The 11,754-nt window shown below is 38.1% G+C and overlaps 2 protein-coding genes across 2 annotated transcripts; both read left to right on the top strand.

Annotated features, from left to right (window-relative positions):
* Positions 1-571: 571 nt before the first annotated feature.
* Positions 572-1,462, top strand: LOC140938015 (somatostatin receptor type 5-like). The gene has a single exon (XM_073387565.1). The coding sequence runs from the start codon at positions 572-574 to the stop codon at positions 1,460-1,462; it is 891 nt and encodes a 296-aa protein (XP_073243666.1).
* Positions 1,463-7,570: 6,108 nt separating this feature from the next.
* On the top strand, positions 7,571-8,464 carry LOC140938014 (somatostatin receptor type 5-like). Its single transcript, XM_073387564.1, has one exon. It carries the CDS (start codon positions 7,571-7,573, stop codon positions 8,462-8,464), a length of 894 nt encoding a protein of 297 aa, XP_073243665.1.
* The last annotated feature ends 3,290 nt before the right edge of the window (positions 8,465-11,754 follow it).

Below are 11,754 nucleotides of genomic sequence, written 5' to 3'. Positions count from 1 at the left end.
TCGCCGCTTAAGGTCTCCGAAAAAGCGCTACCTTCTAATTCAGTTAAAAAGGGAGCTACTTTAACTGGGCGGCATTCAAGAAATGCAGTTGCGGAGGAAGAGATAGAGTCGGAACACTGTGTGCACACCCACGATAAATTGAATTTAGCGATTGTGCTTCGCGTAAGGAAAAAAATGTAAAAGGAATCGGAAAATGTGTATTTTTTTTGAAAGTAGAATGGGATGTCAATTTGCAAAGAAGACGTTTAGTCTAAGAACATTATAATTAATAAGTTAAATCTTAGAAAAAGTTGTTTTCTCAAAGGGAACTCGACAACTGACTCGACAAACAGGTGCCATTGAAAAAATATCGAGTGGCCTATTCAGAACTATCAATTACACTAAGTTTATAACTGCAGATTACTCAGCATGCCTACGATATTGCACTCATAAAACAGGTGTACACTGTAGTTAAGGGATGTTATGAATAAATACGGTAAATGGAGTGTAATATTGAGACACTGTTAGGCAATTCTTCAAACTTAAAAAACACCCCCTCAAGCTAAAACCTCACTTTATATAGGGACACAATATGGATGAAAACTATAACCTGGAATATACTTTTTTCTACTCAAGAATTCCGTTCTTAGTCATTGGATTAATGGGAAATGTATCAATAATACGAATTGTTTACAAACTACGGGAGATGCACACGCCAACAAATTATCTTCTGGTTAGCATGGCCGTCAGTGATGTCATCGCCATTTTGTTGTGGCCTTTGCAGTTCTACGAATTCTGGAAAGTCGTTTCCAAGTTAGCAGAGCTCATTGAAGTCTGTATACTAGTTTCCTCTTTTACTATGACTGTTCTAGCGGTCGAGAGATATCACGCCATATTGAAGCCGTTAAGAAATGGACTGTGCTTAAGAGAAGACAACGTCAAGAAGGCAATCGCTTGCATTTGGATTGCAAGTTTTCTTTTATGCCTCCCAGCGACCTTTTTCAAAGAATGGAGCGAAACTTATGAGACATGTATCGGTCTATGGACTTTATACTTGAATCGAGGTAGCAAAGCTTGTGTGATTTTAGATGTAGTTATATCTTTTATTCAAATAGTTATTATAGTATACTGCTATTGTTCCTTGATAAGGGGACTTTACTTCGCCAACACAGTCTGTCCAGACACAGGTGGAGAAAGGAGTCCTGAGAAGAAACTTGCTATCACGTTCGTGTTGGTAACTATTGGATTTTTTATAGGTTATACACTAACCCTAGTTTCATACGTGATCATTCCATCAGGAGATGAAGAGATAGATGTTAGTTTTTACGGTCAACTTACGGCTGTAGTGGATTTTGTATTCGTTGTAAGTTTATGTTTCAACCCTTTTATCTACGCTTCTCGCAGCACTAACTTTAAAGAAGGGTTCAAACAAGTAATTTTATGTAGAAATCCCCAAAGACACGATGAGAGTTGCTCAGCTTAGTTAAACAAAGGTTATACAGTGTATACTGTATCGATTGTTGACCAATGAGGTACCATTTCGTCGTTTTGGAATTACCGGTTTTTCGCTATAATAAACTGCGATGCAGGCAGATGTCTTGATTTCCGGTTAAAACATTTAGCGGGTGACCAAGAACATTCCCAGTTACGGGAGACAATCGTAGCCCGCTTAAATTTCTACCTTACCCTGCTTAGCAGGTGGTTTCTCTTTTTGGTGTGTCTTTCGTTTGTATTTCGTAACTGATAAATCAGAGGTTAAACGAGAAAACAATGGCCTATGGGGAAAGGAGTAGGGAAAATCAGGAAAGATGAAGAAAAGGAAGATTGAAAGTAAGCTGGTCCAGGAATGAGAATATATTTCAGAAATTACCGGGAACATAGCGTTTTACAGGCGAATCCTTGTTTAAATTTTTTGCCTCATTAACATAGGCTCATCATTGTCTGATGAAGCTAATAAAATGAAATTTCTGAATATTAAAAGAGCAGAACAATTTCAGTTATCTTTGAAAGTTTGAGCCCGAAATACCAAATAGTTTCGGGGAAATTCTCTTTGAAAAACACAAAAATTTCTAAAGAATGTATGAGCTCATTTACGTTTTGCCACCCAGTAATTTTGCAGTTTTTAATTGCTGCTATTTTCTTTGCTACTGATTGCAAAGAGCTGAAACTTTCACAAACTGCATAAAATAACCAGCTCTTTTAATTTTTGAACCTAATTGGTATATGCGGCTACATCTTCTTTGGGTTAACTGGTATGCTAATGAGCCAAAATGTAAACAATGACGTCACGATGAATACGCCTATACTTTCACCTCGCCTTGTACTGCGGGACTCGTAGCTCGCCTTCAAAAAAAAAGCTACGATTTTGTAAGATTTACAGTTGAAAGGAAGGTCTTGCGGGGGGGGGGGGGGGGGGGGGGAATCGAAATTGCCGAGAAAAAGGTTTACAACAGCGTAGGCAAATACACATTAAACTGAACCAAGCCAAAAGAACATGTAAAAATAAGGAACTTAGCCATACATTTTTTGTTAATGTATTATTTGCATTTGAATCTTCGTACCTATTTTATACTCTCTAAGCACGCTACAATTATATTCGCTTTGCAACTTCTTCGTATGAGATAGGACCATAAATTATGAGCATTGTTTGATACGCGTCTATGTACAGGAAATGGAAATAAATGCAAAAAAGATGGATTTTTATGCCGGTATATATTTGCCTCACGTGTATTTAACAATTATATTTATTTAGCTTCGCCTAACTAGAATACAATCTTTATACATGAATACATAAAATTAATCCTCGAGCCCGAATAGGCTCTGAGTCAATAGTCCACGAGGCCGAAGGCAGAATAGGCTATTGACTTAGAGGCCATGAGGGCGAGAGGAATAATTGTTTTAGTAAAATCCAACCAGTTGGTCAAAAATATCGAGACAAAACAACTTAAGCTAGCAAAACGGGATTCAGCTACCATTGTTTTGGTTTTCAAAGCCGGCGCTTTACGCTACTAGGGCGCTATAATATATAGCCTAGTAGTAGCTCAACCAATCAGAACGCAGCATTGATAAGAGACCACTAGTTTGATTTTACTAAAAGGTATAAGTCTTCATTACATGTAAATTGACCCCAAAAAATACTCAAAGGATAATTTTATGAAACAACTAAGAAAAATTCCAACTGAAAAACTTGGTTACAGACAAGCTGCAGCCGGACCGTATCTTCACGTTTCTGCTGGAAGAGGGAACAAAAAAAAGGTTTCCGGTACGGAATTCCACGTTTCCTCAACATAAAGACACGATAACGATTGTGGAAATACGTGATTCCTGAAACGGAAATCTGTTAGAGACATGTTAAAAAGTGCTCCGATTCGGTTGTGAACGTAGCGACGGAAACATGAAAAACCGTAAAGTATACGCTAACGGAAAAAGAAGGTAGCCGCTGTGTTTTCGCAACGGAGTCGCCTGTTTCCGCCATGTTTAAGTTTACGGATATCTGTGTTTTCGCCCTGTGGCAATGTCTATTTTTTTCTACTCGTGTGGTGCATTTACGACAGAAAAAAAATCCCATTCTAAGAAAAACAATTCTTTGTATCTAAGAATAATTTGTTTTCGCAGCAGGAACTCGAAAAGGCGCCTAACATTTAATAATGTGACATCGATCTCGACAGCGGTAAGGTGTATTGTGATGACGCATATCAATTATCCTAACTTATCAAAAATGCGAAATAGAAGAACAACGGAAAAGCAGCAAGTACTTTTTCCTCTTTTCTATAAAATGTATTTCCTTTCTTGTATTTCTGACTGTTATCTTTGAAATAATTTTCAAATCGAGAGCTATGCCATTTAAACCGAATCTAGATCTGGATGTGACAGTCAAAACTTTCATCAAAGAAATTATAAAGTAGCCTATTAGGGAACCGTAAAAAAAAAACATTCTGGTGCATGCAGTGTGATGACTGCAATATACTGATTTGCTGAGTATAGAATAATTTATCCTCATAAATTATCTGAAACTAGTTAAAACTGGATTTAAGTTGGATTTTCTTTATAAAAAAAGACTTTGTACAGCCACAAATAACTGCAGTTTTCAAACCCAAAATATACTTCATCAATTTAATAAGACTAAGGCTGGAATGCTTCAATACTAGGCGAGAAATGTGAACGATGAAAACTACAACCTGGAAGATACCTTAAGAGTCCTTTCAAGCATCCCGTTCCTTGTCATTGGATTAATCGGAAATGTGTTGGTAATACGAATTGTTCACAAAAAACGGGAGATACACACTCCGAGGGTGGTGTGCGGTTTTCAGTGATGTTGTTTGGATCTACTGATTTCAGCCTACTAGTGTAATCAAACTTGATTCAAAAGTATTTTTTTCTTAGCTCGATGGAAGAGATTTACATTTTCGGTCTCTTAGCGGGATATCTATATTTTTTTCTTCAATTATTAATCAACTCTTCCCTCAAAAGGTGAATAGAGGGATCCTAATATTATACTGTAGACTTGGGGATTTCTTGCTAATTGCTTAAGGTTTTATTATAAGCAATTAAATGGGAACCGCGCTTTTAGGCTTGAATTAATCTATAAATTGTGTCCTGAGAGTGCCAAACTTGCCTACATTCAAAAAATAACAAAAAAATTGTGATTTTTGCAAGATTTCAAGGGTTCCTTGGTATTTCTAAGTAGATACTGTAAATATTTTCCAGAGAAATCAGACTTGGGTATCCTGTGGTATTTGGGCCCAAAATAAGAGACCCTCCGCTTAATTTAAAACGTTTACCACCACATACCAATTATTATTTAGAGGGTAAAAATTCACCACATTTCAATTTCAAACCTTTTCTTATGAGGCTTTTGGTGGCGTCTGCCACCCGACTAAAAACATTGGAATTTTCAGTCGGGGGGTCACTGCCTATCCGCATCTTTAAACGAGTGCTCGATATTTTTTAACCTTGCTTAAGAAACCGCTGATTGTGTTAATCACTCCACAGAACATTGCGAATTTTCACGAAAAACGTCACATATCATCTGGTATAGCATCAATTACCAGCCTTAATGAATGCAAAAGTCAATCAGTGATCTACCCTTAACAAACACAAAGCATCAAGTAAGCTAAGCTATTTAAAGTTGGTCTGCCAACTTTGTCTTATTGATCAACTACGGATTGAAGCATGACCGACATCGTTAATCTTCCATTAGCGGGAATCCCGTTACTTGTCATCGGATTGATCGGAAATCTTCTTTTGGTGGTACGAATTTTGCATAAGAATGAGAAATGATGAGCAGTGATTAGAGGACTTTGCTTAAGTAAAATAGTGTACCCAGAAACCGACAGAGAGACGACATCAGAGAAAAGGAAACTTTCTATCACTCTGATCTTGGCTACTAGAGGGTTTTTAGTGGGTAACACGCCATATCTGTTGTATTTTTGGGCATTTAAAGTAACAGGAAGTGATAGAAACGAAGACTTTCTAAGCATAGCGGATTTATTTCTTGTTTGCCGTTTCGTATCATTTATGAATTTCGTGGAAAAAAATTCCGAGAAGGCCTTAAACGAATGCTGTTTTGCTGGAAATCGACAACACAGAACGAAATTCCTTCTCGACTGAATAACTAACTGCTTCTCTCAGCTGTTTTCGTCATTAAATAAAAATTAAAAATTTTTCGCCGTTTTTACGAAATAGTGTTTTCGTACAGAAAGCTTTGACAACACAACAGTGTTGACTTTTACTTTTCGCTTCTCTCCTTCCCTCTTCTTTCGCTTTTCTTGCCCCTCATTTCTCTCCTTTGCTGGGTCGATTTTTTGGACGGACGTTACATGTTTTTTGGCCTTTTTTTCAGGCGTCCTTGACTGAATCGTGCTCATTCTGGAATAGTTTCAAGGATATATTCTTCATGTTTGCATGGTGCATTTGCGCAAAAGACGTATATTCAAAGAACGATAATCATTTAAATCTTACTGAGTAATTTAGGCCCCTTGATTGACACAAACATGGCGTCTCTATTCAAAGCTTTACTTTTGGGTAAAACGTTTTTCCGAATATCTCGCATATGAAATATTGCACAGACCTGATTCTTGGCAAGGCTTTTTGCATATTAATCTTCTTTCATTTGCCAGATTCTAGGCTTTCTGTATTTAAAGGTTTTCATTTTTAATTTTGATGGCGTGACAGTAAAAACCAACTAAACAATAGGGCCGTTTATACGAGAGAAAATAAGCCGCGGCTTACTCTGGCCGCGGCTCACATAAGACGCGAAAGGAACCATTTATACGAGTACGGCTTATATTAGACGCGAACTGCTCATATAAATGGTTCACGGCTTAGTTCGCCGCCAGGTTGTACTTTTAATAAGCGTAGATTTAAAATCAAAATCGGCAAACTTACGCTTGCCGAGGTAGCACAGACATCGAGCTGCCCCGCAATCTCAAGCTCGCTGCATAGAGTGGTTTTCGTTTGAGTGTCGTAAAACCAAAACCAAAGTAATTACTCTGGCCAATCACATAGGACACAGACAATACATTGAACCAATCAAAACACGAAGTAATTACATGTGGCTGACGCAAAGCGCGGGAAAATGCATGCGAGCGCGTCACAATTGGCTTTGGTTTTACTTCTGATTGGATGAAAAGGTAGCGCGAATCTTTTAAGCCAATCGCATCGTGTAGAAAGTGCAAAACCAATTACTTTTCGACACTCAAATGAAAACCGCTCTATGAGCAGGATTTGTTTTTCTTTTGGGGGACTCCACACATTTCTTTTTTTACATGAATCTCTATCCGCCATTTTCCACGGTGTAAATGTAAACAAAACTCATTTTCCCGCCATTGCAACGCGCGTCTCTTGGCCGTGAAGGTCTGGGATATAATTGAAAACAGAGCATGCGCAGCAGTCGTTCACGGCTTCAGCAAGCCGCGGACAACGTTTGAGTGCATTTATACGAACGCTTTCACGTCCAAGGTAAGCCGCGGCTTGGATAAGCCCATCCCAAAACCCCTCGGCCAGGATAAGCCGCGGCCTGAGCTGGCCTTGGGCTGAATAAGCCGTGAACATAGATTTTGTACCATTTATACGGGGGGTTCGCGTCTTACGTAAGCCGCGGCTTATTTTCTGTCGTATAAACGGCCCTAATGTTACTCGATCTCAAGGTTGATAATTTACCCTGGTCGATTATTTTTCTATAAAACACATATCAGTTATCCTAACGAGTCATGGAATTATGCTAAATAGAAGACCAGCTGGCAATTAGAGAGAGCTGAAAGGACTTAGGATATGAAAGTCATAACTCAGTTTATCGAAGTTAGTAGCCTATTAGGAACTACAGCTGTAACACGTAAATGCGGTCAGCACTGCTATTAACGAGTGTATTAGGGCTTTGTTGAATACGGCACCTGCAATGTGATATTAAAATAGTTATATTTGTTGAGTATAGAATAATTAATCTGCATGCATTACAGGAAACTTGTTAAAGTTTGATCTAAGTTGTATTTTTTCATAAAAAGGGTTTGTAGAAACAATTAACTGCAATCTTCAATCCCAAAATAAACTCCTTAAGACAAAGCTAGAACGTTTCAAAACAACGCGATGCAATATGGATAAAATTTTTAACCTGGAATATACCTTATTCTTTTCGAGCATCCCGTTCCTTGTCATTGGATTCATCGGAAATGTGTTGGTAGTACGAATTGTTCACAAAACACGGGAGATGCACACGCCGACAAATTATCTTCTGGTGAGCATAGCCGCCAGTGATATTATTTCCATTTTGTTGCGGCCGTTGTATTTCTTTGAAGTTTGGAAATTCATTTGCAAGTTAGTTGTGCTCGTTGAACTCTGTATAATGGCTTCCTGCTTTACTATAGCTGTACTAGCGGTGGAAAGATATCACGCTTTATTAAAGCCTTATAGAACCGGACTGCGCTTAAGAGACGACAACGTTAAGAAGGCGATCGCTTGCATTTGGGTCGCAAGTATTCTTATATGTCTTCCAGAAACTTTCTTTAAAGAATGGAGTGAAACTTATGAGACATGTATTGGTCCCTGGACTTTATACCTGAACCAAGGTAGCAAAGCTTGTGTGATCTTAAATGTAGTTGTATGTTTTCTTCTACTGGCGATCACAATGTACTGCTACGGATCTTTGATAAGGGGACTTTACTTCACCCACACGGTGTGTGCAGAAACAGATGGAGAAAGGAGATCTGAGAAGAAGAAACTTGTTATCACGTTTATATTAGTAACCATTGGATTTTTTATCGGTAATACACCAACTCTAGCTTCATACGTAATCATTCCAGCAGGAGATGGAACGACAGACGTTAGGTTTTATGGTCAACTTACGTCTGTGGCTGATTTTATATTCTCTGTAAGTTTATGTTTCAACCCTTTTATCTACGCTTCTCGCAGCACTAATTTTAAAGAAGGGTTCAAACGAGTAATTTTACGTAGAAATCCCCAAAGGCACGATGAAGTTGCACAGCGTTAAGCGAGAAGTGATGTTTTGAATTGTAAGTATATCGCTGAGATACCATTTCTTCGATGCAGAATTACTGACATTTCGTTTTGACAAACGCGTGTGATGCCGGCAGACAGATGGTTTTTTTTTTCAGAGAATAGAGCATGCACTTTCTCCTAAGAAAAGAGTTGGATTTGAACCTTCAAATTTCCTAAAAGTATATAGAAGTGCTGTATTAGCTGAAGCAAGTTTTTTCTAAACTTTTTTATGTTGCTTTTGCTAACCTTTAGTAGTTATTAAATAGCATTTTAATACTGTTGAATCTGCCTTTCGTATAACCTGAAATAAAATATGTGGATATCCACTCAGCGCCTATTGTTGGTTAAGCAGTGAGATATTTGTGAATTTGAACACAGCTAATTCGAGAGAGGTTGTCGGATAAAGTGCACGCGACAATCCCGAAAGGTATTGTGGGAGATTTTGAGTTAACTGTTCTTCACAAAAATTGGAAAGAATGGTTCGAGCGACGATGGATGTATGTTTGCGAGTGCTAAAGGAAACTGAAACAAAAGTAGGTTCGACAGCTATGTAACAGTTCAGGAACAGTGTATTGATCATATCCCATATTACCCTTCATGACTGTCGTGTGCACATTTCCTCCGACAACCTTTCTAGAAATAGCTGTATGATTTACAAAATAAGGTAACCAATGCGTACTTTCGCAATGTGTAATAATCATCGCACTTTGTAATACCTGTCGTCGCAAATTTTAGTAAACTCTGTCGCACTTTGAAATAAACAGCTGTGACGATCGCAGTTTGTAATAATCAGGGGCGTGTTAGGGAATGTTTGATTGGGGGAGAGGGGGAGGAGTCCAAACTTTGGTTCAGAAAGGACCGTTGAACTTTATTGTGGCAAATTACTTCTCCCCCACACCTCCTCCCACCAGTCGCGGTTGAGAAAGTAGAGACGACCACGTGTTTTTCAATCTATGAACATCTGTAACAAATATTAGTTAAAGATCCTAACTTATAAGAAATGCAGAATAGAAGAACAGCGGAAAGCAGCAAGTGCTCTTTTTTCTCTTTTCCAAAAAATCTATTTCCTTTTTTGAATTTCTGACTGTCATCTTTGAAAAAATTTTCATATCGAGAGCTATGCCATTTAAACTGAATCTAGATTACTTTCATCAAATAAATTAAAAAGCAGCCAATTAGGAACCGTCACGTGCACCAACACATGAGGTCAGCACTGCATGTCTACATGCATTTACCCAGAACGAGTGTGATTAGAGTTACTTAATATGAGAAAAAGAAAATATTTCGGTACATACAGTGTGATGACTGCAATATACTTATTTGTTGAGTATAGGATAACTTAATATCCTCACAAATTATCTGAAACTTGTTAATGTTGGATTTAAGTTGGACTTCCCTTCATAAAAAAAAGACTTACCACCAATGCTTTTATTGTGTTAGGTTTCTTTTTTGTCAGCTTCAAGTTGTAGTTTTCGTTTTGTTGCAGATTGTCTTTTGTGAATGTTAACTGTACGTGTGTATGTTCAATAAAGTTGTATTGGAAAAGAAAAAAAAAAAGGAAAAAAAGACAACGTACAAACAAAGTAAGTTAAGTTATCTAAAGTTAGTCTGCCAATGTAGAGCTGTTTTTTTTTAATTTGTTGTATTGATCAACTTGATTGAAACATGACCGAAACCATTAATCTTCCATTGGCCTTTTTTGACGCGTTAATCCCGTTCCTAATGTCATCGGATTGATCGGAAATCTTTTGGTCGTACGAATTGTGCATAAGACAGGAGAAATGCACAGTGCGACAAATTACCTTCTCATGAGTATAGCTGTTAGTGATGTTATCACCATGATGCTGTGGCCACTGTACAGCTTTGCCTTCGCAAAGTTGCTTTGAGTGCAAGTTTTCTACGCTTGCTGAAATCGGAATCAAAGTTACACTGTGCCCTGATATAATAATGAAATGCACGCTCCGTACGTGCTAAGAATACGGACTGTTAGCAATGCTAACGGTTTGTACGTAGCGTAGCAGTGGTAATGCATTACAATATGAATTGGTAAAGAACATGACAGCGTGACAGTTTTTAAAGCAGTCAAGTTTGCCAAATCTTTTTGAAAGATTTTACCGCAGTACGAAATTCCGCCAAGAAAAATGGTGGCAAGTCAGCTTTGTTTCAAAATTATAACAATGCGTACGTTTCCTTCACGCTTTAAAGTGGATAAATATAATTACAGAACAAAGCAGACTTAGATGCACTATATGATCTTTGGGCCCAAATAACACAAACAACCTATAGCACAATTTTACTCCACTTACCCTTCGTACCAGGTATTTATCAGGGGGTAGAGTCTGCTACCATCCCCTTTTAACCCTTTAAGGCCTAAGAGTGATCAGCATCAAATTTCTTCTTGTAGTATCAATGCTTTGTAAAACAGAGTGGTCATGAGAATTACGGACATGATCATCCAAGATGAATTTGCCTGACATTTTATCATTTTCTCCCCACAACTTCTGTAGGAAATGCATAGGGCCAACAAATGAGAATTCATATTTTGATCTTAGGGTTTAAAGGGTTAAACCTTTTCTGAAATTCGTGTGTTGTGAAAAAATCCCCATTTTCTGGCTTTTGCTAACAGACTTATTTACCACCATCCTCGGAGACCCAGGGGCAGTTAGTCGGGTCGATAAAATGTTCGTGGTGAAAGTTTACTGTAAGATCGAGACGAGCTCGTCTCGATCTTACAGTAAACTTTCACCACGAACATTTTATCGACCCGACTAACTGCCCCTGGGTCTCCGAGGATGATTTACCACTGTTTTAAGGTTGAAATTTTTGATTGCGGTCACCGCTTATTATATTCCTTGTATCTTTAAGCAAGCGCTCAATAATAACTTTTGTGTTAACCATTCTACAGATTATTCCTAATTTTCCCGACAAACGTCAACGCCACTGTTGTGAAAATAATTACCAGACTTTTAAATATTAATTGCAAAGTCTATCAATACCTGTCATGATTTACCCGCAAAGAAACTGGAAACGTTATATAAGCTCGTGTTGATGTATAAGCGAGATTGTCAGCGTTCCACAACCTTAAACTGTGTCGTATTGACCAACTTCGGGCCTGAAGTATGAACCAGACCGAAAACGTCCCTTTTTACGCGGGGATCCCGTTTCTTGTCATTGGATTGATTGGAAATCTTTTGGTCATACGAATTGTGCATAAGATACCAGAAATGCACACCCCGACAAATTATCCAATTGTTAAGGACAGCTTTGCTTTTCTTTCTAGTT

This window comes from Porites lutea, chromosome 5, assembly GCF_958299795.1.
Source record: "Porites lutea chromosome 5, jaPorLute2.1, whole genome shotgun sequence".
NCBI classification, from domain to species: Eukaryota; Metazoa; Cnidaria; class Anthozoa; order Scleractinia; family Poritidae; genus Porites; species Porites lutea.
Note: the sequence above shows the minus strand (reverse complement) of the source record. Positions and strands in the feature narration are given on the sequence as shown.